Raw genomic sequence first — 26,850 nt, forward strand, 5'->3', positions numbered from 1 at the left:
TCTACTGCAGAAGCAGAGAATTATCCACCAGCTCACATACATTTCCAGCTGCAGTGCAGTGTCTGTACCTTCAGGGCGTTGTTGAAGAGCCTTCCTACATTTTCAAAGCAGCCGTCGGGTTGCTGATGTTCCTCCAACCAGTGAACAGTATCTTGAATGTGCTTTTCATCAATGAAGATGTAGGATTTTGCCTGGCCAAAAGCCCGAGCCACAAAGGCTGTCAGCCTGTGGAAGTGGGTGGCAGAAAAAAAAGGAACCACTCAGCATTCTGGTCCCAATTCTTTGTATTTCAGATATGACCAAGGGAGCTCCCGCCCTCCAAAACTTGTTTGTCTCTCAGGTGCTCCTCGACTTGAATCTAGCTGCTCTACTGCAGACTAACATGGCTGCCCTCTGAAACCTCCCCCGATGTCTGTCTGTCTGTCTGAGTCTGGTCTGCTACCCATGACCTGGCCTCTGTCAGGCGTATCATGTCGCTTGACCCTCATTGTCTTGAATTTCAGCTAGAAAAGCAGCCCTGTCTTTTCCCTGACACAAATCACACCTATGCCCCAGCTGCTGTTAGAAGAGAATGACAGCATCTTATTCAGGATGAAAAGAAAGCACCAGGGATGGTGGTCAGCTGTTAAATAAAACGGATGACACAGGTATGGCGAAGCTAAAATGGGTCCCTCCCATGTGTCAAGTCTGTCTGTAACTCTGGCTCAGTCAAAGAGCATTCTGGGTAGAACCACAGTAAAACCAAATGCTGCTAGCTCATACTCTCCCTACCCCTCCCTTTGCTTTGCTTTGAAATGGAAAGATGTGAAAGTCTTATCTGTGCCTTCTCAGGCCTGGCTCTCGGAAGGGAGTCAGGAGCCCACTACGATCAAGGCCATGCAAGCCTGAGAACGAATTGGTAACATCAATGTGTGAATGTTCCCTGCATAATCCTCCCCCCTTAGGAATCCCTTTGAAGTATCCCTTATATGCAATGTATCTACAGTATATTCTTTAGTCTTTTCAATGCTGGCCTAGCCTGAAGTATCAGTATCAATAAAGTAGCTTCTTTGTATCAACAACGCTATTGAATCTGCCGACTTGACACCATGCTGGAAGCATCCCGCCCCCTCCGAATCCGCTGCCAAACTGACTGACATCAGCCAAACGCAGTGAAATTTCTAAGAAGGGGACCGGAAACAGTTTTAATGCTCTTCGCCTTAACCCAGCTGACACCTCAGTACAGGTTCAGCAGCAGAACATCTGCTGGCCTGCAGAAGGTCCCAGGCTCAATTCCTGCCATTTCGAGTTCTAAGGATCAGGTGATGTGAAAGACCCTTTTGTCCAGAGAGGCGTCTTCCAATGAAGGACACGCCCACGTGATTTTTCATCTGACGATCACAGCTTCGGCCCCGTTCACTCACCAGGTGTTGCCCTCGGTATCACGCTGACCAAAGGCGCTGTATGAGCCATTGCTGTGCTGATAGAGCAGCTGCCGCTGGTACCCTGTGGGAGAGAGGGTGAAAAGCTACCTTTGTGCTTCTGACCTCCATATTAATTTTAGGAGCTCAATCTCAGATGTGACTTAAACATTCACAAGAAGCCTCCAGGTCAAGATAGGGCAGCTAATTTCAAACCAGGATCTGCTTTTCAGACTGCCCAATTTGTTTTCACAATCCTCAGTTTCGATATTGCACTTCTGGGTAATAATAGATAATTTTGTATGGCATTGTGTGTAGTACAGCCAGGAGATTCGAAGATGGTTTGGCAACCTTTAGTTCCAGTTCTTTTACCGTTATGTACCACTAGGTGGGGAGCTAGACTTATTTGTTGGGCTGAGAGAGCTCTTCAAGAGCTGTGACTGATCCAAGGTCACCTAGCTGATTTCATGTGAAGAAGTGTGGAAAGACAGGTTGCTTACCTGTAACTGTAAATCTTCGAGTGGTCATCTGTGCATTCACACCCATGGGATAGTGCGCCTGTGCCGATCCCCTAATCGGTACCTGAAAAGCCCGGGATTTTTCCGCGCTCGGTGCCAATGGGCATGCGCAGGCGTCCCAGTACGCATGCTCACCGGCGCCAGCGCGGGGATCCTGCCAGTTCCTTTCTGACCGCCGCGCGGAGAGGTTTCCCTTCTCGTGTCTCCGGTCGGTGAGAGTGAAAACAGACGGAGGGAAAGCCCCGAAGGGCAATCCGACAAACAAACACGGAAAGAACTTTAAAAAAAAAATAACTAACTAACTAACTAACTATCTAACTACACTAACGAAAACAACAAACGGGCTATATACACGAGAAAGGCAAAGGCCCAAAAACTCTCACCGACCGGGGACACGAGAAGGGAAACCTCTCCGCGCGGCAGTCAGAAAGGAACTGGCGGGATCCCTGCGCTGGCGCCAGTGAGCATGCGTACTGGGACGCCTGCGCATGCCCATTGGTGCCGAGCGCGGAAAAATCCCGGGCTTTTCAGGTACCGATTCGGGGATCGGCGCAGGCGCACTATCCCATGGGTGTGAAGCACAGAGACCACGAAGAAGATCTGAGCACAGTTCTCCAGGTTAGAGCTGGAGCTTCTGCATGTAAACAGTGGGAGAAAAGGGGTAGAATTCCAAAGGGAAGAACAGAAAGAGTCAACCAATTCTCCCCTCCCTCACAGCAAGTGGAAATATCCTCTCTAGACTTCTGTGTATGCCCAGCTTGGGAAAGAACAAAGTCCCCAGGAATGACAACAGCCCTAGCAAACCGTTAGCAAAATCATACGGGGGGTGGGGAGGGCAAGGGGAGGACAGGGAGAATCAGGAATGGGACCAGTACTTCAAACCTCTCCCTCACCCAATACGTCTCCGTCTCACCCAGCCCATGTCCCTCCTGGGAAGCCATGTTCTTCTGTCAGCACAGTGCTGCCTATTAAACCCAGACTGAAAGTATAGCAAGAAAACTTGGGTGCTTTTCAAAACCATGAGGGCATGGGAGCCATTTTCTAAACAAAATGCAGGCATACGTACGTACACATACACATAGGAACATAAATCAATCAATCTCACCCTTCTTCATGTATTCTATGGCCTTGGCTTTGATCTCAGGAGTTGCCTGATTGGTTGCCTCCAAGTATTGGAGTATGAAGATATTGGGAACAAACTTGACCATGTTCTGCTCCCCACAGCCGAAGGGCATCTCAAGCAGTTTGTCCAAATGCTGCAGCGAGGGGCCCAGAATGTCACCTGAGGGAGGAAACACTGCTTCATCGGAGGAGACTGGAAAGTCCTTCTTCTCAACCCCTGAACAGAATCCAAACAACAATTTCTTCCCTCCCAACGTTTGAGGACTTGTGGGGTGTTATCCAGTAGGACAGCGGCTGAAATACTGTGAATTCCAAACACCACACCAGGAGAGGGCCAGAATTTTGCAAAATGTGGAGACATGAGCAAGGGTAGAGCAGGGCCTGAGGGGGAGCTGGAATGCTTCTTAAGCTATGGTGGAAAGAACAGGGCTTCAGATGACCCAAGTCCAAAGACTCCCAGGAATATTTGGGATCCCTTTTCCTGACACCCTTGTCTTCCTGACACTCCCCCCATCCCCAACGGGCTTCCCAGCATCACTGGGACACTGAGTCACTTCACAATCCTAGGAAGAGTGGCTGAATTGAAATCTAGGAGTTTCTACTGGAATAACATTGTCAAGGAATGCACCATTTGTCAATGTTTGTCAATGTTTTTCTGGTAATATTGGAGTTTATGAACTTTGTTTTTGTGAGCCAGATGAGCCTGTTTGTTCTCAGAGAAGAGATACACCCAGATGACAAAACTGATTTCTCTTGTTTTTCTGTCAGGACGATGAACATAAATGGCAGTTTAGAGAGTGGCATAAGCAAATCAGGTTGCTGCCAGACAAAAGCTGATGTCTCAAGCTTCAACCAAAACCAAGGGAGAGAGGAAAAGAGGCAACTGTATCATAAGGAAGCCACACGCACTTAGGGGCACCCCCCCGGTCTGAGATCCCTCTATGTTCCCTCCTTGGAGCTGGCAGGAGGGACTCAGGGGAAACCAAACTGCTGAGGAGAGGACAGCCAAGGATAGATGCTCTGGAGGGGAAGAGAGCCAAACTGCAACACAGCAAAGCCAGATGATCGACACTGTGATGTGCCCTTCTAGGCTCAACCATGGCTCAACCATGGCCAAGAAAGGAGAAAGCTGCAGCTTGCACGGGCCCATTTCCTCACCAATGACAGAGAAGACGGCTCGGCCAGAGTCCTCCACAACATTCTCAGGCAGCTTGAGAGAAACTTCTTCCACCACAGCATCCCCTGAGAGAAAAAGACAGGGACCACAAGCACACAGAACAAGTTAGCAAAGACTCAGAGAGCCCCTTACACCTGATGAAAGTGCCTGTGGTGGACAGAATCCACAGGCCTGAGGTGCTTTCCTCGGGTGAGGAATGAAGTCTACTCTTGCCTCCCATCTTCTCCTCAGCAATTGTTTCACCCAGGTGTCCTGCTGTGACCCTGTGTGATGAAAGGCCACCATATTGACAGAAAGTCTTCACTGGTATTTTGCTGAAGCTCAGAGGTCAGTTCAAGGCAGCCTTTCCAGCTGGGCCCAGGCTGGACAACCACAAAATAGTAAGTTAGGCTTGCCAATCCCCAGGTCCCAGTGGGGGTTCTTCCTCTTTCCCAGGCTCCTTCCCGCCCCCAGTCAGCTGGCCGTCGGGGGAAGCCCCGCCCCCACAGCCACCATGTGCCTTTCCACCTCCGGAGGCTTCAGTCTCTGATTGAAAGGCTTTCTCTTGGGATGGGGTGTCTGTGTTACTTTGAAGAAGTTGGCAGCAACTTGTGAGTAGAGAGGCCAATCTCTCACTTCAGAGTCGCCAGAAACGGGGGAAGGGGGAGGGAAACGTCTGCTGAGCACTTCATTATTCCCTATGTGGAGATCGATTCTCATAGGGTATAATGGGGGATTGATCTGGAGGTTTCAAGGGCTCTGAGGGAGCTGTTTTTTGAGGTAGAGGCACCAAATTTTCAGTATAGTATGTAGTGCCTCTCCCCAAGTTTCAAAATGATTGGACCAGTGGCAGTGAATTCCACATGTTAATCACCCTTTGGGTGAAGAAGGACTTCCTTTTATCCGTTTTAACCTGACTGCTCAGCAATTTCATTGAATGCCCATGAGTTCTCATATTGTGAGAAAGGGAGAAAAGGACTTCTTTCTCTACTTTCTCCATCCCATGCATAATCTTGTAAACCTCTATCATGTCACCGCGCAGTCAACGTTTCTCCAAGCTAAAGGTACGGTAACCAGAACTGCACACAGTACTCCAAATGAGACCGCACCATCGATTTATACAGGGGCATTATGATACTGGCTGATTTGTTTTCAATTCCCTTCCTAATAATTCCCAGCATGGCATTGGCCTTTTTTATTGCAATCGCACACTGTCTTGACATTTTCAGTGAGTTATCTACCACGACCCCAAGATCTCTCTCTTGGTCAGTCTCTGCCAGTTCACACCCCATCAACTTGTATTTGTAGCTGGGATTCTTGGCCTCAATGTGCATTACTTTGCACTTGGCCACATTGAACCTCATCTGGCACGTTGACGCCCACTCACCCAGCCTCAACAGATCCCTTTGGAGTTCCTCACAATCCTCTCTGGTTCTCACCACCCTGAACAATTTAGTGTCATCTGCAAACTTTATGTTCTCTATGACGCAGTCACTAGCCAAGCTTTCTTGAGCTATCCTAGTCCTACCTGAAGAGCAGAGGAATGCATTGTGGGTCTCTTCCTTAAAGTCGCCTTCTGGCTGCAAGAGGAAAAAGAAATCATGGCACATTTAATTTGGGGCACATTTACTTGGCCCCCCCAGACCAGAGCTCACAAAACATGGCAGCTCCCTGCCAAATGATCAGGCACAGAGAGGAAAGAATCCCAGCAAAAGCACTTTTGCAGAAGAGAAGAGATGCTGGGGCTTGACAGCTGCCAGTGTTGGTTCCAAACTCCCAAGGTGGCCACACTGACCTTGACCAGTAGGGGCTTGATCACGGTGTCGGAGCGGCCACGGGGGGGTGTCATGGCGATTCTGTTGCCACACAGCTCCTGTGTCTCCTCAGCCTCAGTGGTTACTGAGAGGTTGACGTGTCCTGCAGGAACAAGAAATTCACTGAATACCAGTCAGTCAGCTGAGAGCTCAAAGTGCACAGGCACAGGTATGCAGGAGATGGTGTAATTGCTCTCGTTTGGCAGGATGGGTTTGGACTCCCTCCATCACTACTACTGCCAGCAGACCAACTACTGCCAGTGACCCCAGGCCATTGTTCTGAGTGTTTTCTGGAGGAGGAATGTTTCCTGTCACCCCTCTTCACTGTTTTCCTCCCCAACTTGGCTGGGAAGGAAACAACCTACCTTCACCTCCTGCCTCACAACACTCCTGCTCCCAGAATGGATGTTTGGGGAAGCAAGGGGCAGATCACAGGGCTCCAGTTTTGTGTAGTGGTTAAGTGTGTGGACTCTTATCTGGGAGAACCGGGTTTGATTCCCCACTCCTCCACTTGCACCTGCTGGAATGGCCTTGGGTCAGCCATAGCTCTCTTATCTGGGAGAACCGGGTTTGATTCCCCACTCCTCCACTTGCACTTGCTGGAATGGCCTTGGGTCAGCCATAGCTCTCTTATCTGGGAGAACCGGGTCTGATTCCTCACTCCTCCACTCGCAGCTGCTGGAATGGCCTTGGGTCAGCCAGAGCTCTCTTATCTGGGAGAACCGGGTTTGATTCCCCACCCCTTCCCTTGCAGCTGCTGGAATGGCCTTGGGTCAGCCATAGGTCTCTTATCTGGGAGAACCAGGTTTGATTCCCCCCTCCTCCACTTGCACCTTCTGGAATGGCCTTGGGTCAGCCATAGGTCTCTTATCTGGGAGAACCAGGTTTGATTCCCCACTCCTCCACTTGCAACTGCTGGACTGGCCTTGGGTCAGCCAGAGCTCTCTTATCTGGGAGAACCGGGTTTGATTCCCCACTCCTCCACTTGCAGCTGCTGGAATGGCCTTGGGTCAGCCATAGCTCTCTTATCTGAAAGAACCGGGTTTGATTCCCCCCTCCTCCACTTGCACCTTCTGGAATGGCCTTGGGTCAGCCATAGGTCTCTTATCTGGGAGAACCAGGTTTGATTCCCCCCTCCTCCACTTGCAGTTGCTGGAATGGCCTTGGGTCAGCCAGAGCTCTCTTATCTGGGAGAACCAGGTTTGATTCCCCACTCCTCCGCTTGCAACTGCTGGACTGGCCTTGGGTCAGCCAGAGCTCTCTTATCTGGGAGAACCGGGTTTGATTCCCCCCTCCTCCACTTGCAGCTGCTGGAATGGCCTTGGGTCAGCCAGAGCTCTCTTATCTGGGAGAACCGGGTTTGATTCCCCCCTCCTCCACTTGCAGCTGCTGGAATGGCCTTGGGTCAGCCATAGGTCTCTTATCTGGGAGAACCGGGTTTGATTCCCCACTCCTCCACTTGCAACTGCTGGAATGGCCTTGGGTCAGCCAGAGCTCTCTTATCTGGGAGAACCGGGTTTGATTCCCCCCTCCTCCACTTGCAGCTGCTGGAATGGCCTTGGGTCAGCCAGAGCTCTCTTATCTGGGAGAACCGGGTTTGATTCCCCCCTCCTCCACTTGCAGCTGCTGGAATGGCCTTGGGTCAGCCAGAGCTCTCTTATCTGGGAGAACCGGGTTTGATTCCCCCCTCCTCCACTTGCAGCTGCTGGAATGGCCTTGGGTCAGCCAGAGCTCTCTTATCTGGGAGAACCGGGTTTGATTCCCCACTCCTCCACTTGCAGCTGCTGGAATGGCCTTGGGTCAGCCAGAGCTCTCTTATCTGGGAGAACCGGGTTTGATTCCCCACTCCTCCACTTGCACCTGCTGGAATGGCTTTGGGTCAGCCAGAGCTCTCTTATCTGGGAGAGCCGGGTTTGATTCCCCACTCCTCCACTTGCAGCTGCTGGAATGGCCTTGGGTCAGCCAGAGCTCTCTTATCTGGAAGAACCAGGTTTGATTCCCCCCTCCTCCACTTGCAACTGCAGGAATGGCCTTGGGACAGCCATAGCTCTCTTATCTGGGAGAACCAGGTTTGATTTCCCACTCCTCCACTTGCACCTGCTGGAATGGCCTTGGGTCAGCCGTAGCTCTGGCAGAGGTTGTCCTTGAAAGGGCAGACTCTTATCTGGGAGAACCGGGTTTGATTCCCCACTCCTCCACTTGCACCTGCTGGAATGGCCTTGGGTCAGCCAGAGCTCTCGCAGGAGTTGTCCTCGAAAGGGCAGCTGCTGTGAGAGCTCTCTCAGTCCCACCCGCCTCACAGGATGTCTGTTGCGGAGGGAGAAGATACAGGAGATTGTGAGCCGCTCTGAGACTCTGATTCAGAGAGAAAGGCGGGGGTATAAACCTGCAGTCGTCTTCTCCCCACCCCTCCCAGGGGTTTTGGGCTCACCCAGCTGAGTCGCCGTCACGTTCCAAGAGAAGGTCTCAGCCTCCTCTGAGCAGAGGCAGGCGGCGAAGGAGCAGGTCGGGCAGGGCTTCACCTCGACTTGCTGCAATTCTGCCAGATGGACACTCACCTGGATACAGAGAAGGGGCCATTCTGAGGAAGAAGTAGGGATGGGGCATGGAAAACCCAGCGGGGAATGGCAGCCATGGCACAAAGAGGATGTCCCCCAAATGAAGACTTGGAGGGCAGATCTAACAAAGCCCATCATTTATGGGGTTTGGGACAGGAAGGAGTGTCTTCTCAGGGCAGCCCAGATGGTGCTGCTCACAGGGTGTTGGCACAGCCCTCGAAGAGTCTTTGGTTCTGAAGGGCCTTCAGCAGTGCTTCTGACATGTCTCTGTGGCTTGCTGCAGTCTGACTTGTCTCTGGAGAGGAAGGGGAGGGAAGTACCTCCTGCCTCCTGTGGGGAGCTTCCTTTGCCCCACCGTCCACCCCCAGAGCTCCTCCCCTTCCTCCCTGGAGACACACATTGAAGTGTAAGAGGGAGGGACAATTCAGGGCCATGGGGGTGCTTCCTGCTCTCTTGTTGATGTCCCGCTTGCTGGCACAGATTGCCCAACCAAAGGTGGAAGTGGAACTGGCGACTGTCTCACTGCCACCTGGTGAACCAGGGTTTCCAAGTCCAATTTAAGAAATATCTGGAGACTTTGGGGGTGGAGCCAGGAGACTTTGGGGGTGGAGCCAAGATGAAGGCTGTGACAAGCATCATTGAACTCCAAAGGGAGTTCTGGCCATCACATTTAAAAGGACAGCACATCTTTTCAATGCCTTCTTTCCATAGGAAATAATGAAGGATAGGGGCACCTTCTTTTGGAGCTCATAGAATTGGACCCCCTGGTCCAATCTATTTGAAACTTGGGGGGTATTTTGGGGAGAGGCACTAGATGCTATACTGAAAATTTGGTGCCTCTACACCAAAAAACAGCCCCCCCCAGAGCCCCAGATATCCGCGGATCAATTCTCCATGATTTTCTATGGGAATAAATCTCCCTAGGGAATAATAGAGTTCCCAGCAGACATTTCCCTCCCCTCCCCCTGCTTTCTGACGACCCTGAAGCGGGGGGAGGGCCTCCAAACCGAGGGATCCCCTGCCCCCACCTGGGGATTGGCAACCCTATGGTGAACAAGGAGCCCGACAGTCCGAGGTGGGCTGCTCCTACCTCCAGCACTTGCCTTCCTCAGCAGCAACAGGCGGCAGGTTCTCTTCCTGGCTTGCTCCCTGGCCTCCTTTCCACCTTCCTCAACCTATTCCCGGCTGGGGAAAACAACCCCAACAACCAAGGAACCGAGGAGGATCGGCCTGTCTCAGGCACTAGCCAGGGTTGCTTTCCTCAAGAGGGGGGCAATAGCTCAGCCACAGAACAGATGGATCGTGATCTTCATGGAGACCAGCATGGGACCGACTGATTTGCTACAGCCCCAAAAAGCATTCCAAAGGGACACTCACGGTGGTTCCAGCTCACCGTGAGCCCAGTTTGGTGTAGTGGTTAAGTGTGCGGACTCTTATCTGGGAGAACCGGGTTTGATTCCTCACTCCTCCACTGGCACCTGCTGGAATAGCCTTGGGTCAGCCAGAGCTCTTGTAGGAGTTGTCCTTGAAAGGGCAGCTGCTGTGAGAGCCCTCTCCAGCCCCACCCACCTCACAGGGTGTCCGTTGTGGGGGAGGAAAGTAAAGGAGATTGTGAGCCATTCTGAGACTCTTCGGAGTGGAGGACGGGATATAAATCCAATATCTTCATCTACCTCACAGGGTGTCTGTTGTGGGGGAGGAAGGGAAAGGAGATTGGGAGCCGCTCTGAGACTCTTCGGAGTGGAGGGCGGGATATAAATCCAATATCTTCATCTACCTCACAGGGTGTCTGTTGTGGGGGAGGAAGGGAAAGGAGATTGTGAGCTGCTCTGAGACTCTTCGGAGTGGAGGGTGGGATATAAATCCAATATCTTCATCTACCTCACAGGGTGTCTGTTGTAGGGGAGGAAGGTAAAGGAGATTGTGAGCTGCTCTGAGACTCCTCGGAGTGGAGGGCGGGATATAAATCCAATATCTTCATCTACCTCACAGGGTGTCTGTTGTGGGGGAGGAAGGGAAAGGAGATTGTGAGCCGCTCTGAGACTCTTCGGAGTGGAGGGCAGGATATAAATCCAATATCTTCATCTACCTCACAGGGTGTCTGTTGTGGGGGAGGAAGGGAAAGGAGATTGTGAGCCGCTCTGAGACTCTTCGGAGTGGAGGGCGGGATATAAATCCAATATCTTCTTCTATCTTCTTCTTTCCTCACATGCAGTTTGGTGTAGTGGTTAAGTGTGCAGACTCTTATCTGGGAGAACCGGGTTTGATTCCCCACTCCTCCACTTGCACCTGCTGGAATGGCCTTGGGTCAGCCATAGCTCTGGCAGAGGTTGTCCTTGAAAGGGCAGCAGCTGTGAGAGCCCTCTCCAGCCCCACCCACCTCACAGGGTGTTTGTTGTGGGGAGGAAGGTAAAGGAGATTGTGAGCCGCTCTGAGACTCTTCGGAGTGGAGGGCGGGATATAAATCCAATATCTTCTTCTTCTTCTTCTTACCTAGCAAGGGTGACTGACTCACCTGGATGCAGTCCTTCAGGTAATTGAAGACGGTGGCTTTGAGTTCAAAGGTCTCCCCACGGACTACAGAGTAGGGCAGCGCCACGTCCACAAAAAATGGCTGGAAGATCCGGATGGCAACCGGTTTGCCGATCCCGAAACCGACATCTGCCACACAGAAGGCATCGGCTATCCACTCTGTGATGGTGTCCGGAGCGGTGACCGAGTGAGATGCCTTCCCCTCCTCGCTGAAGAATGAGAAAAGAGCAAATCCCTCACAGAACACAGAAGCAGAGCCCTGCGGGTGGCGGTCTGGAGGCTTCCACCACAAAGCAAACAGGGCTCCAGGCAATATAAATACAGCACAGGGAAGGCCAGCTCTAAAGATCACAGAAGCAATTTTGGGAAGTCTGAGAACCTCACCTGCTGATAAGTCTCCCTTGAAGGGACTGGGCGGAAAAACTGCCATACAGATTTTGGTTCCAAAAATGCTCATTGCCACAGAATATCTATCTCCCTTGGGGCTGAGGTCTCACTACGCTTCAGAGGGCCTGAGTCTGGTAGGCCTGAGTCTAGAATGATTAAAGGTTTGGAACACTTTCCCTATGAAGGAAGGTTGAAACGCTTGGGGCTCTTTAGCTTGGAGAAGCGTCGACTGCGGGGTGACATGATAGAGGCTTACAAGATTATGCATGGGATGGAGAAAGTAGAGGAAGAAGTCCTTTACTCCCTTTCTCACAAAACAAGAACTCGTGGGCATTCAATGAAATTGCTGAGCAGTCGGGTTAAATCGGATAAAAGGAAGTACTTCTTCACCCAAAGGGGGATTAACATGTGGAATTCACTGCCACAGGAGGTGGTGGCGGCTACAAGCATAGTCAGCTTTAAGAGGGGGTTGGATAAAAATATGGAGCAGAGGTCCATCAGTGGCTATTAGCCACAGTATATAAATATGTGTGTGTGTGTGTATACACACACACATTGGCCACTGTGTGACACAGAGTGTTGGACTGGATGGGCCATTGGCCTGATCAAACAGGGCTTCTCTTATGTTCTTATGTGACACAGAGTGTTGGACTGGATGGGCCACTGGCCTGATCCAACATGGCTTCTCTTATGTTCTTATGTGACTCATAGTGTTGGACTGGATGGGCCACTGGCCTGATCCAACAGGTCTTCTCTTATGTTCTTCTGTGACACACAGTGTTGGACTGGATGGGCCATTGGCCTGATCCAACAGGGCTTCTCTTATGTTCTTATGTGACACAGAGTGTTGGACTGGATGGGCCAATGGCCTGATCCAACATGGCTTCTCTTATGTTCTTATGTGACTCAGAGTGTTGGACTGGATGGGCCACTGGCCTGATCCAACAGGTCTTCTCTTATGTTCTTCTGTGACACAGAGTGTTGGACTGGATGGGCCATTGGCCTGATCCAACATGGCTTCTCTTATGTTCTTATGTGACTCAGAGTGTTGGACTGGATGGGCCATTGGCCTGATCCAACAGGGCTTCTCTTATGTTCTTATGTGACACAGAGTGTTGGACTGGAGGGGCCACTGGCCTGATCCAACAGGTCTTCTCTTATGTTCTTCTCTGACACAGAGTGTTGGACTGGATGGGCCACTGGCCTGATCCAACAGGGCTTCTCTTATGTTCTTACCTTTGAGGCCAAAAAGATGTTCAGGGTAGAAGTTTTTGAGAGCCAAAGCTCCTTTCCTCAGGCAGCTCATCCCCTGAAAACCTGGTTGGCCTCTTAGGTGTTCCTGAACTTGGATTTAGCAGGACTCATGGAGTGAGACAAGGGTGTCTGAGACCAGCAGCCCCAGATGAAACTTCCCTCTTGGCCTCCTTTGACCCAGCCACCTCACACATCACATCACTTGTGCAGCTCCATGCGCACTCAAGGACCCAAAATTTTGTCCTTCAGTTTCACCCCTATCTGCGTTGTCAAGAAGGCTAGCTTATAATCTTTGTAAGGAGAAAAGGCCAGAAACTTTCATTCCAAAAAGGAAAAAAAAACCTAGGAAGGCAAAGACAGTGGATCATTCAGTAGCAAAGACACGGTACAGAATTCAGCCCCTACAGAGCAGAGAGGAGCACACCAGGGATATGCTAGCCAGTGACTGCTAAAGCACATGACAGCATCCTTACAATTGAGATTCTCTGTCCAAAATGATTTGGGTCTGACTCACTTGACTGGCACCAGATCCCAGATCCAGGTCTCAGGAAAATATGTCCTGGGTTTGGACTTCTCTTTCCCCTTCTTCGCTTTGGAGTCGAGAGACTGCAACCCTCGGTCAGCCATGGCAACAGGTTGGGGCTCTGTGAAGGCTGAAGGAAGGAGCAAAAGACACATCAGCCAACAAGAAGAGAGATTGGCCCCAATGTGGCCAAGTTGCAGGAGGGCCCTGCAAAGTCAAATTCATGCCCAGCCAATGCCAACTTCCTGTTGACTCAAGGGACAGAAGGTCAGGAGAGAGGTCTCCTTGGCCCGGCAGCAGGTTAGCGGGAGGGTTGGGTGTCTCAGTGGGAATCAGAAAGTCCTGAGAAGAAGAGTTGGGGGAGGGCAGTTGCCCAAAGAGGCAGAGATCGCTCTCTCCATCCAATTCTCACCTTTGTCACTTCTGAAAAGCATCCTTTCATGCGGCTGGCGCTCACAGGAAACGGGCTTTTTAATTCTGGTGTTGGTGAAAACTTTCATCCTCAAGAGCTGTGGGAAACCAGGACAGCAAAAATCACAAGGGACAGAAAAGGAATTAGCGACCGAAGAAGAGTTCAGCTTGGATGGGCCCACGGCAGAGCCGCTGCTACGTACGCAGAATGTCCCAGGTTCAACTCCCAGGGAAAAGGACATTTGTGTCTGAATTCCAAGGGTGCCCACTGGCTCAAAAAGTTTGGGGACCCCTGGTCTAGATAAACTGCCTCATTACACACAGAGACACACACAACAGATGGTGCAAAGCAACTTGTGTTGCAGTCTCCAAGCACTCCGCTCCCAACATCCCTCCATCCATGCCGCATCATGGCAGACCTAAACACAACTGGGTGATTGATGAACTCTGCAGAGGCCATTTCCAGTGCTGGAAGAGCATTCTGGGTAATGTCTCCTTAGCTTCTGAGTTTCCATTCAACTGGTCTAGTAAAAGAGAAGGGCATAGTCGCATTATTCTGGCTGCTAAATCTTGGGGTTCTCGCTACAGAGTATAGAAACAGGGCAGAGAGGACGATGCAGTTAAAATGGAAAGGGCAAAGGCAAACACACTCAGGCAAAAGGCACTCTGGATTAGTGGAAAGGCAGACCAGGGTCCTGAGATCTTTCCTGTCTTGGAGGGTTACACTCCCCTTGACAAACCAGGTTTGCAGTTTGAGAGTGCTACTTGACACAACAGTCCTCTTAGAAAACCTGGCTGCTGCAGTGGCCTGGATTGCTTTTGCCTAGCTTCGGTTGGCGTGTCACTTGTCTCTGTTTCTATGTCAGTCAGATCTAGCCACAGTGATCCATGGTTTTAGTTACATCTAGACTGGACTACTTCAATACACTCTCCAAGGGCTGCCCTTGAAATGCTTTGGGTTGAAATAGAGGGCCCAAAAGGCAATTTAACTATGGGAGTTTGTTATTGCCCACCAAATCAAAAGATAGAGGACGACTATAGTATGATGGAAGGCTTAAAGATGGTGGCTAGACATAAAAACTGTGTCATCATAGGTGATTTTAACTACCCGTAGATTGATTGGGTCAATATGTGTTCTGGTCGAGAGAAAGAGACTGAGTTTCTAGATGCTCTCAATGACTTTGCTACGGAGCAGATGGTCTCTGAACCTACCAGGGGTGGGGCGATCCTGGATTTGGTCCTAAGTAATGCCCAAGACTTGGTGAGAGATGTAAGTGATCGCACCACTTGGGAGCAGTGACCATAACGTTATTGATTTCACCATTTCTATAAATAGAGAGTTGCTCCAAAAGACCGGCACAACCATGTTTAACTTTAAAAGGGGTAAATTCTCTGAGATGAGGAGGCATGTGAAGAGGAAACTGAAAGGAAAGGTAAAGACAGTCAAAACCCTTGGGGAAGCTTGGAGGCTATTTAAAACTACAATCCTAGAAGCTCAGATAAAATATATACCACAAGTTAGGAAAGGTACAAACAGGTATAAGAGAAGGCCTGCATGGTTAACAAACAAAGTAATGGAAGCTGTAAAAGGTAAGAAGGACTCCTTTAAGTGGTGGAAAGCTAGTCCAAGTGAAATTAATAAAAGGGAACACAGGCAGTGGCAAATCAAATGCAAGACTGTGATCAGGCAGGCAAAAAGGGACTATGAGAAGAATATTGCAAAAAACATAAAGACCAACAATAAAAATTTCTTCAAATATATTAGAAGCCGCAAACCACCCAGGGAGGCAGTGGGGCCCTTGGATGACCAAGGGGTCAAAGGATTACTGAAGAAGGATAGGGAAATGGCTGAGAAGCTGAATGCATTTTTTGCCTCCATCTTCATTGTGGAAGATGAGAAGTGTTTGCCTGCTCCAGAACCACTTATATTGGAAGGGGTGTTGAAAGACCTGAGTCAGATTAAGGTGACAAGAGAGGAGGTCCTACAACTGATAGACGAATAAAAAACTAATAAGTCACCAGGTCTGGATGGCATACATCCAAAAGTTCTGAAAGAACTCAAAGTTGAACTTGTGGATCTTCTGACTAAAATATGTAATCTTTCATTGAAATCTGCCTCCGTTCCTGAGGACTGGAAGGTAGCAAATGTCACCCCCATCTTTAAAAAGGGTTCCAGAGGAGATCTGGGTAACTACAGGCCAGTCAGTCTGACTTCAATACTGGGAAAGTTGGTAGAAACCATTATGAAGGACAGAATGAGTAGGCACATTGATGAACACGAGTTATTGAGGAAGTCTCAGCATGGGTTCTGTAAGGGAAGATCTTGCCTCACTAACCTGTTACATTTCTTTGAGGGGGTGAACAAACATGTGGACAAAGGAGACCCGATAGATATTGTTTACCTTGACTTCCAGAAAGCTTTTGATAAAGTTCCTCATCAAAGGCTTCTTAGTAAGCTCAAGAGTCATCGAGTAAAAGGACAGGTCCTCTTGTGGATCAAAAACTGGCTAATTAATAGGGAGCAGAGAGTGAGTATAAATGGGCAGTCTTCACAGTGGAGGATGGTAAGCAGCGGAGTGCCGCAGGGCTCAGTACTGGGTCCCATGCTCTTTAACTTGTTCATAAATGATTTGGAGTTGAGAGTAAGCAGTGAAGTGCCCAAGTTTGCAGATTACACTAAATTGTTCAGGGTGGTGAGAACCAGAGAGGATTGTGAGGAACTCCAAAGGGATCTGTTGAGGCTGGGTGAGTGGGCGTCAACATGGCAGATGACGTTCAATGTGGCCAAGTGCAAAGTAATGCACTTTGGGGCCAAGAATCCCAGCTACAAATACAAGTTGATGGGGTGTGAACTGGCAGAAAATGACCAAGAGAGAGATCTTGGGGTCGTGGTAGATAACTCACTGAAAATGTCAAGACAGTGTGCGATTGCAATAAAAAAGGCCAACGCCATGCTGGGAATTATTAGGAAGGGAACTGAAAACAAATCAGCCAGTATCATAATGCCCCTGTATAAATCGATGGTGCGGTCTCATTTGGAATACTGTGTGCAATTCTGGTCACCGCACCTCAAAAAGGATATTATAGCATTGGAAAAAGTGCAGAAAAGGGCAACTAGAATGATTAAAGGTTTGGAACACTTTCCCAATGAAGAAAGGTTAAAACACTTGGGGCTCTTTAGCTTGGAGAAACGTCGACTGCGGGGTGACATGATAGAGGTTTACAAGATTATGCATGGGATGGAGAAGGTAGAGAAAGAAGTTCTTTTCTCCCTTTCTCACAATACAAGAATTTGTGGGCATTCAATGAAATTACTGAGCAGTAGGGTTAGAACGGATAAAAGGAGGTACTTCTTCACCCAAAGGGTGATAAACATGTGGAATTCACTGCCACAGGAGGTGATGGCGGCTACAAGCATAGCCAGCTTCAAGAGGGGGTTAGATAAAAATATGGAGCAATGGTCCATCAGTGGCTATTAGCCACAGTGTGTATATATATGTGTGTGTGTGTGCGCGTGTGTGTGTGTATATATATATATATATATATATATATATATATATATAAATTTTTGGCCACTGTGTGATACAGAGCGTTGGACTGGATGGGCCATTGGCCTGATCCAACATGGCTTCTCTTATGTTCTTATTGCTCCGAAGCTGGAGTTAGTACAGAACACTGAGTCGAGACTGCAGGGAGCCTGTGACCCGATACTACAGCTAGTACACAGGCTATCCAAGCCCAGTTCATGGTGTTGGTTTTGTCCTCCAAGTAGAACTGACACGTGCAGGAGGGAGAAAATTCTTCTCAAGACCAATGTTCCCTGTAATCCACAGAGTCTTATGAGCAAAAATTCTATTTTGTGAGCTACTGGCATTACATTTGTGAGCTACTGCATAAATTATTGTGCTCTGGGGTCATCCTTCCTGAGCTAACAGAAAAACGTGTGAGCTGGAGGCGAAAAATCTGTGAGCTCGCTCTTGCTAACTCAGCTTAGAGGGAACACTGCTCAAGGCCACATCTCATTTCAGGATGCAAAAGGGGAGTCCGCATAGGTTTTTTCCTGGGAGTGTGCCATATCTCAATGGAAGTAAAGGGGGGGAACTGGCTTGCCAGGCTCGGTAGGCAGCCAGTAAAGGCTTGTAACTGAGCACCGACAGTTAAGCACATCTTGATCTTTCCAAATGTTAAGTCACTCCTAAAAAGGGAACCCTGACACGGGAACAGACACCACTCACCTTGAAGAGGCTGTAAACATCTGCCTCACTTTGATACCAGGGAGCGACCGCCAGGGACCGCTTGTGCCTTGGACTGGGACCCGGGTGGAGGAGGCACGGGTACGGCTCAAAGTCTTCCAAGCGATAAGCAAACCCTCTTCCAGAGACTGTACCAGCATCGATGTAACGGGATGTATACAGCTAGAGAGAGAGAGACTGATGAAATGGGCAGCAAACAGAAAGCTCAGATTTCACCTCACTGGCACAGTCTGTGTGGATGGAGCTCAGAGATTTCCCCCACCTCCTGTCTCCAGGCATCATTCTCTCTGAGCTACAGGCTAGAATAGGGGAGGCCAAATTTGCTTAATCTAAGAGCTACATAGAATAAACTTCAAATGTTTGAGAGCTGCAAGACATGAACAGGTATTACGCACATGTTTTTATTTAAAATCTTAATACTTTCTTTGCACAGAAAGATAAAATACGTATCTATGCACTTTACAACACAACCATGTCGTCACATCAGTCGCAAAAGCGCCATTGTTTCTGGGTGCTGAGGGGCCGGAGAAACTCTCTTGAGTGCCCAGTGCCCAGAAACAACGTGGTACTTTCAGTCCTTGCTGCTCTCTGAGTTTGGAGAGTGCTGAGGATTGAAAGCACCGTTGTTTTGGGGCGGTGAGAGGCCGGGGGAGTTCCTCCAACTCCTCAGCGCCCAGAAACAATGTGGCGCTTTCAGTCCTCGGTGCTCTCTGAGTTCAGAGGGCGCTGAGGACTGAAAGCACCATTGTTTTAGGGAGCTGAGCGACCGGGGGAGCTTCTCTGACCCCTCAGCGCCCAGAAACAATGTGGCACTTTCAGTCCTCGGTGCTCTCCGAGTTCAGAGAGCGCTGAGGACTGAAAGCACCATTGTTTTAGGGAGCTGAGCGACCGGGGGAGCTTCTCTGACCCCTCAGCGCCCAGAAACAATGTGGCACTTTCAGTCCTCGGTGCTCTCCGAGTTCAGAGAGCGCTGAGGACTGAAAGCACCATTGTTTTAGGGAGCTGAGCGACCGGGGGAGCTTCTCTGACCCCTCAGCGCCCAGAAACAATGTGGCACTTTCAGTCCTCGGTGCTCTCTGAGTTCAGAGAGCGCTGAGGACTGAAAGCACCATTGTTTTAGGGAGCTGAGCGACCGGGGGAGCTTCTCTGACCCCTCAGCGCCCAGAAACAATGTGGCACTTTCAGTCCTCGGCGCTCTCTGAGTTCAGAGAGCGCTGAGGACTGAAAGCACCATTGTTTTAGGGAGCTGAGGGACTGGGGGAGTTTCTCCAACCCCTCAGCGCCCAGAAACAATGTGGCGCTTTCAGTCCTTAGTGATCTCCAAGTTCAGAGGGCGCTGAGGACTGAAAGCACCATTGTTTTAGGCAGCTGAGGGACTGGGGGAGTTTCTCCGACCCCTCAGCACCCAGAATCAATGTGGCGCTTTCAGTCCTCGATGCTCTCCTAGTTCAGAGAGCGCTGAGGACTGTAAGCACCATTGTTTTAGGGAGCTGAGCGACCGGGGGAGTTCTTCTGACCCCTCAGCGCCCAGAAACAATGTGGCGCTTTCAGTCCTCAGTGCTCTCCGAGTTCAGAGAGCGCTGAGGACTGAAAGCACCATTGTTTTAGGGAGCTGAGGGACTGGGGGAGTTTCTCCAACCCCTCAGCACCCAGAAACAATGTGGCGCTTTCAGTCCTCAGTGCTCTCTGAGTTCAGAGAGCGCTGAGGACTGAAAGCACCATTGTTTTAGGGAGCTGAGGGACTGGGGGAGTTCCTCTGACCCCTCAGCGCCCAGAAACAATGTGGCGCTTTCAGTCCTCAGTGCTCTCCGAGTTCAGAGAGCGCTGAGGACTGAAAGCACCATTGTTTTAGGGAGCTGAGGGACTGGGGGAGTTCCTCTGACCCCTCAGCGCCCAGAAACAATGTGGCGCTTTCAGTCCTCAGTGCTCTCCGAGTTCAGAGAGCGCCGAGGACTGAAAGCACCATTGTTTTAGGGAGCTGAGCGACCGGGGGGAGTTTCTCCAACCCCTCAGCGCCCAGAAACAATGCGCCCCCCATGGGCCAGTGCCCCAGGCAATTGCAGAATGTTGCCTAATGGATGTGCTGGCTCTGCCAGCCTACCAGGCTAACTTCTTGTGCCCCCTCCCACACTGATACCATCACTAAGTCACATGGGGTGCCCAGTTTGGCACCCCAGAAGGCTAATGGAAATAGTTGTCTACCTATGGGTCAGCGCTCAGAGGCTGACTGAGGTTGTGATGCTACTTGAGAGTAAGCCTGCATTATTCCTCCTCAACCTTTGTGAGGCACACAATATGTGTGAAAGAGCCACATGTGGCTCCTGAGCTACAATTTGGCCACCCCTAGGTAGAACTTGTGGCTGTGAGAGGGGCCAAAGTTCAGTGGTAAAGCCTCTGCTTGGCATGCAGAAGGTCCCAGGTTCAATTCCCCGCATCTCCAGTTGAAAGGACAAGGCAGGAGGTGATGTGAAAGACCTCTGCCTAAGATGCTGGGGAGATGCTGACTGCATGAGTAAGTTCCATGTTTCATTTTTTGTGTTTCCCTTCCTTTTTTTCTTTAGTATTATACAAGTTGCAAAACAGGAAAAAGGAGAAAAAAAAGTAACATCATATCGTAGCATCTGATTCGTTAATAAAAGGGGACCATAACAATTTCAACTGAGTTATACAACGACCTTCTGTAATAAAACAAGGTCGATCCTTATTTTATTGCAGACAGCTGTAATAAAATAAGTTGTCCTTAATTTTATCCAACCATTCTAAAAAGCCAGGTGATACATTCTGTTGCTAACATCCAGCGTCTGACCACTGTAATAAATTTTAAAGAATGAGCCAGGAATTTTTGTGGGACGTAACACAGAGATATGACTTGATAACAAAGTTTCAGTTCTTAAAGGAACGTCTGTGCCTAAACCAAGTTTCATTTTTTTTTTCAACTATCATTTTCCAGCACTTCACTGTTTGAGGACAATGCCACCACACGTGAATGAAGCCCACCACCGTACAGCTACAAAACCAACAGTGACCACCTGTTACCCTTTGTGTGGAGGGCCTCAAGCAGCAATCCTCTCTCCTATGCTGTTTAAGATCTAGGAACAAAGAACCGCCATCTTTAATATTACCTTAACTGGCAGAACCAGCGCCAGAACAGTTTTATTGCTGCCAGATATATATATATAATATAACTAAATTATGTATTTTAACTTAACTAACTGGTTTTTATATGTTTAATTTTAATTGTTAAATTTAATGTTTTATCGTTTATGTTAATGTATGAATTGTTGTGAGCCGCCCTGAGCCGCCTCGGCGGGGAGGGCGGGGTAGAAATAAAATCTATTATTATTATTATCTCTTGCCCACCTGGTGAGGAGTTTCAGCCTGGCTTGTCACCGGTACGCTGATGACACCCAACTAGATCAGCGGTTGGATGACTGGCCGGCTACCACCCCACCCAATTTGGTTGCAGGACTGGAGGTCACCGCTGGATGGTTGAAGTAGAGCCAGGTGAGACTGAATCCAGGTGAGACTAAATCCAGGTGAGGCTGAATCCAGGTGAGACTGAATCCAGGTGAGGCTGAATCCAGGTGAGACTGAATCCAGGTGAGACTGAATCCAGGTGAGACTAAATCCAGGTGAGGCTGAATCCAGGTGAGACTGAATCCAGGTGAGACTAAATCCAGGTGAGGCTGAATCCAGGTGAGACTGAATCCAGGTGAGACTAAATCCAGGTGAGACTGAATCCAGGTGAGACTAAATCCAGGTGAGGCTGAATCCAGGTGAGACTGAATCCATCAAAGATGGAGGTCCTGTGACTGGGGGTGGGGGGCAACCTGAGATTGGGATGTCAACTCTGTCAGCTTGTACGCCTTGAAGTTTGCTTTGCTACGCTAAATGTTTATTTACTGTCAACTAACCCTATAACTCTGTGCTTTACTAACACCAGAACCAAGAGAATGCAAAGGAGGGGGGAAAGGGGGAGCAAGGTCCAAAGGTCTTTGAAGTGCAAAACATCTAGCTAGTTCTCAGGCGCCTGGCGGAGCCGAGCAAGGCCACAGCAGGGGAGGAGAGACAGACTATGTATGTGGGAGATAACAGATACGGGAACTGGTTATTTTCAACGGAAAGGCCTCAGCTTTATTATGAGAAGTGATTTAAAATCCCTATGCTTTGATGTGTACCCATAAATGCCTATGCTTGTACCCATTGCTTCATTAGTATCAATTAACCTGCTTAGAGTATAGCATTGCTGTAATCAATAAATGGAAACTTAGTTTTTAAACAAAGACGAGTCTATTCCTTGTTGAAACTTCAATGCCCCTTCGCTGACAAACTCCCAGCCATCAATGGCATGCTGCTGATATTGGCATCAACTGTCAAGAGCTTGGGTGTGCTCCTGGACTCCTCTTTATCAATGGAGGCCCAGGTTGCACACGCTGGTGCTTTTTCAACTTTGCCAGGTCAGGCAACTAGCCCCCTTCCTCTCTAGCCCTGACCTTGTCACAGTGCTCCATGCAACCATCACCTCAGGGCTGGATTACTGTAACTTGCTCCGTGTGGGGCTATCCTTGAAGTGGATCCAGAAATGACAGCTTGTCCACCGTGCAGCAATGAAGGGTAATCGTGGGTCCCCCAATGACAACATATATTCAACCTGTGCTCTGCCAGCTGCACTGGCTGCAAATTGAGTACTAGATCCCCTTCGAGGTTCTGGTTCTGACCTTTACATCCTCAACAGTCTGGGAACCAATGTATCTACAGGTCCACCTCTCCTTGTATGTCCCCCAAAGAGCTTTATGCTCAGGTGATAAAAATCTACTGGCAATCCCTGTCGCAAAAGATGTCCTGCTGTTCTCAACTAAAGCCAGGACTGAGAAAGCTAGAGAGTTCCATACCCTGCAGGACCCAACTCAGTTCTGCAGGGTGTGTCAAACATTGATGTTCCACCAGGCCTATGGCTGAGGATACCAATGGCTTTTGTACCATCACTCTGTCATGGCTTCCCCATGCGTAATGAACCCTATGGAAGGAGTGAAAATCGATCTATGCCATCATTTATTTGGAGGATTACTTACTGACTATCTGTTACTAATTTGCTTACTATTTATTGTATTTCAAGTGTTGTATGTTTTATTATGATGTACACTGCCCTGAGCCCTTTGGGGGGGTGGTCTATAAATTTAAATAATTCTGATAATAATAGTATTATGCTGAGAAAAAAGCATGGCTCTCTTCCCTCCATTACGAGGACTATCAATTTGTTCCTACTCGCTGTTCCCTAACATTTAACCATAAGAAAACCCATCCGCTTATGCCATGATAGCTAAGATTATTCAGGAGTCTTTGGTGAAACACTTTGACAAAAGCCTTTTGGAAGTCCAAAGATATAATTTGTCATTTCTGCGCATTGTTGTTGCTAATGATGACAGGGAAGAAGGCAGACTCCAGATTCTTGGAATTTACCAGGCATTAAATAAAATGAAATAAAATAAATTTCATTAAATAAAATGAGGAAGAATCGCACTGCTACAGCACCAACCCCAAATCAGACTTTTCCCTGCAGCCACTGTGGCTGGACCTGCCTGTCCCGCATTGGTCATGTCAGCCACCAGCGAGCCTGCAGCAGACGTGGACTACTGCACCTTTCTTAAATCTTCGTTCGCGAAGTCAAGCCGAGAGAAATAAAATCTATAAAACTTTGCTATCAACAGACAACAGGTGGAATTCATTCAGACAGGACTGGAAGAATGGGCTTTCTCACCTGTTGTGGGTCCACCATTCTATTTACTTCTGCCTTCAATGTGACACTCTTGTCCAGAGCTCGAAGAGAACACAGTGCTCCAGGGGCAGCTTCTACTTGTAGGTTGACCTCTGATCCTGGAACATCCTCCTCCTTAGAGAAGCCCACTGACACCTGCAAATGCAGGAAGATGAGCAGATGACAATCAGATGGGAACCTTGAACGGATAATGGACAATACAGGTAGGGGGAGGGTGGAAGGGAAAAGAAGAATGGCAGTGGGACATTCTTGGAAACAGGAAAGGGAGGAGCCAAAGATCTGCAGCAGAACACAAGGCCCAGCTTACTTGGTGCTTCAAGATTATGCACCCACCTGGTGCTGGAAACACTTCTCTATGGTGAACACGTCCACATCAGCTGCCACCTCACCATCAGCAAACACAGCATACACCAGAAGTCTGGCAGTGGGTGCCAGATCCATACTCGCAGACAGAGAAAGGGAGAAGGTGCCCTTCAGTGCTAAAGGGAATGGCGGGGAGGAAAAGATAGAAGTACAAACACAGTGAAAAACAAATATCCGTGGGTCTTGCTCCTTCCAGATCATGATAAACATCTCACATCTAACATCTCAAGGACCACTGAAGGTGATAACGAATCTGTGAAGATCTGATTTAAAGAATTAATTCTGAAATTGCATAGCCTGCTAAGAAATGTACTGAAATTCGCCATTAATTTATGTAGCACTATCATGACTCAGCCTTCCATCTTTCCGAGGCCGGTCAAATGAGGACCCAGCTTGCTGAGGGGGGGCGGGGGAAGTGTAGATGACTGGGGAAGGCAATGGCAAACCACTCCTCAAAAAGTCTGCTGTGAAAACACTGTGAAAGCAACGTCACCCCAGAGTCAGAAACGGCCGGTGCTTGCACAGGGGACTACCTTTTTTAATCGTGATGTCACCTTAAGGTGACAGCCCAAATTCAAAGGTGAAAATCAAGTAAATCATAAACAGCATAACCTCCCACTTAGACAGGGTCTTGCCCAGCTGACAGACAGACCCACTAAGGTACACTGGTCTGCCTGATGTCAGTCCCGTAGCCAGGATTTCTGATGTCGGAGAGCATGAACAAGAGTTGGGGTGGGAGCACTTAGCAGCCCCCACTGCCCCAGCAACGGCTCCGACTGTACATTTTAAGCAGCCCTCCCTCCTGCCTCTGCCGTCTCCTCCTCCTCCTGAGGAGCTATGGGGGCAAAAGCTAAGAGGGTGGGGGCCACCTCTCCTTCCTGGGCGATTTAAATTTCATGGTCAATAGCAGCTGCTGCCCCACCTGCAACCGCTGAAAGGGGCACCGGTCAGCCGATCGACAAACCCTTTAAATCATGTGGAAGTAGGGTTGCCAACCCCCAGGTGGGGGCAGGGGATCCCCCGGTTTAGAGGCCCTCCTCCTGCTTCAGCGTCATCAGAAAGTGGGGGGAGGGGAGGGAAATGTCTGCTGGGGACCCCATTATTCCCTACAGAGATGTATTCCCATAGAGAATAATGGAGAATTGATCCGTGGGTATCTGGGGCTCTGGGGGGGGTAGTTTTTGAGGTAGAGGCACCAAATTTTCAGTATAGCATCTAGTGCCTCTTCCCAAGGTACCCTCCAAGTTTCAAAAAGGTTGGACCAGGGGGTCCAATTCTAGGAGCTCCCAAAGAAGGTGCCCCTATCCTTCATGATTTCCTATGGAAGGAAGGCATTTCAAAGGTGCGCGGTCCCTTTCAATGTGATGGCCAGAACTCCCTTTGGAGTTTCAATTGTGCTTGTCTAAACCTTGCTCCTGACTCCACCCCCAAAGTCTCCTGGCTCCACCCCCAAAGTCCCCAGATATTTCTTGAATTGGACTTGGAAACCCTATGTGGAAGGCTCCTGGGCGCCTCTCCTGGATGATTCAGATCACCCAGGAGGGTGGGGGCAGCCCCCACCCTCTTAGCTTTCACCCCCATGGCCCCTCAGGAGGGGTGGCGGTGGGGAGGGAGGAGCAACTGCCTGATTGGCAGGCCCTTTCAAATGTGTGGGAGGGGCAACGGCTGCTCCTGGGTGCTCTTCCTGCCCAATTGTTCACCCCTGCGGTCCCTCAAGCGGTGGTGGGGAGAGAGAGGGAAGGTCGGAAGCCCTGAGAAGGGGCACCCTGACAGGAAGTCAAGGGGCAAGCCCCCCACAGCCCTCTGGCTATGAGCCTGCCTGATATATTGCTATTCTTGGAACATGATGGAACATGATGGTTTTCCTACTTACTTATTCTTGGAACATGATGGAACATGATGGTTTTCCTACTTACTTTCATCGTGGCCAATCGGCACCTCTTTCTGCCCCCTGGAAACAATCCTTCCCCTTGAGACAACCTGCAGAAAGATTATGTATTAGGGTTGAAGCAGATGGATGGTTCCTGGCATTTCAGAAAACTTGAACGATAGAAAGGAAAGAGCAGAAGCCAGAAGCAAATTCTAACAGGTTTTGGCCTTAGAGACAAGAAAGGGCAGGGTTACAGATCGAAGGGCTTTCCATCAGAAACCATGGGCTCTGTTTCTGGATTTGTTAGCAGTGGCAATAACCTGGATGGTTAAATAGGTTCTGCAGGCACCTTGGTCGAGGAAACAACCAGATTAGTTACCAAACATCACTGAAGAAACGTCTTCTCTTCCAGTCCTCAGTCCATCACAACAAAAGAAAAATCTTCTCCAACCAACTTCCTTTTTCTGCTGTCGGAAGGGAACTCCTGATAGGATTGCCAGCTCCAGGTTGGGAAACACCTGGAGATTTGGGGGGGGGGGGGTGGCTGGAGACTAAGGAGGGTAGTGCTTAGGGAGAGGGGAATTTCAGTGGGGTATAACACCATAGAATCCACCTTCCATAGCAGCCTCCCCCGCATCTCTGTCTCCTGAAGGTTCACACCACTACTGATCAGCCTATCTAAAACTGCATTTCCCCCTTCACCCTCCACCTCTCTCTTTGAACTGGACCCACATTATTCTGAATGTAGGGCAAGTTCCGGGGAGTCAAGACTATACTGGAAAGTCTATATTCAGAAAGGGGAATCCTTCCCCTCCCTTTGACTCTGTGACAACCATGACATCAAGCAAGGCAATGCCCGGTGCTCAAAAAGACCCAGAAAGCTGCCGTAGAATGAGCTAGATCTTCAGCCCAC

General features: G+C 49.4%; 1 protein-coding gene across 1 annotated transcript in view; it reads right to left on the reverse strand.

Moving 5' to 3' along the window:
• The window catches only part of LOC132569860 (alpha-2-macroglobulin-like protein 1), a 131,717-nt gene that overhangs the window by 25,941 nt on the left and 78,926 nt on the right, over positions 1–26,850 (reverse strand). The window contains exons 14-28 of the mRNA XM_060236292.1: positions 25,984–26,047; positions 24,038–24,183; positions 23,714–23,839; positions 19,122–19,142; positions 17,911–18,090; positions 13,677–13,773; positions 13,256–13,394; positions 11,084–11,309; positions 8,442–8,568; positions 5,992–6,113; positions 5,725–5,776; positions 4,199–4,282; positions 3,024–3,200; positions 1,404–1,485; positions 69–225 (exon numbers count right to left, since the gene is read on the reverse strand). Of these exons, the coding sequence (XP_060092275.1) occupies positions 69–225; positions 1,404–1,485; positions 3,024–3,200; positions 4,199–4,282; positions 5,725–5,776; positions 5,992–6,113; positions 8,442–8,568; positions 11,084–11,309; positions 13,256–13,394; positions 13,677–13,773; positions 17,911–18,090; positions 19,122–19,142; positions 23,714–23,839; positions 24,038–24,183; positions 25,984–26,047 (1,800 nt within the window). The remainder of the gene's footprint in view (positions 1–68; positions 226–1,403; positions 1,486–3,023; positions 3,201–4,198; positions 4,283–5,724; positions 5,777–5,991; positions 6,114–8,441; positions 8,569–11,083; positions 11,310–13,255; positions 13,395–13,676; positions 13,774–17,910; positions 18,091–19,121; positions 19,143–23,713; positions 23,840–24,037; positions 24,184–25,983; positions 26,048–26,850) is intronic.

The sequence above is a fragment of the Heteronotia binoei genome, chromosome 4, assembly GCF_032191835.1.
Source record: "Heteronotia binoei isolate CCM8104 ecotype False Entrance Well chromosome 4, APGP_CSIRO_Hbin_v1, whole genome shotgun sequence".
Classification (NCBI taxonomy): domain Eukaryota; kingdom Metazoa; phylum Chordata; class Lepidosauria; order Squamata; family Gekkonidae; genus Heteronotia; species Heteronotia binoei.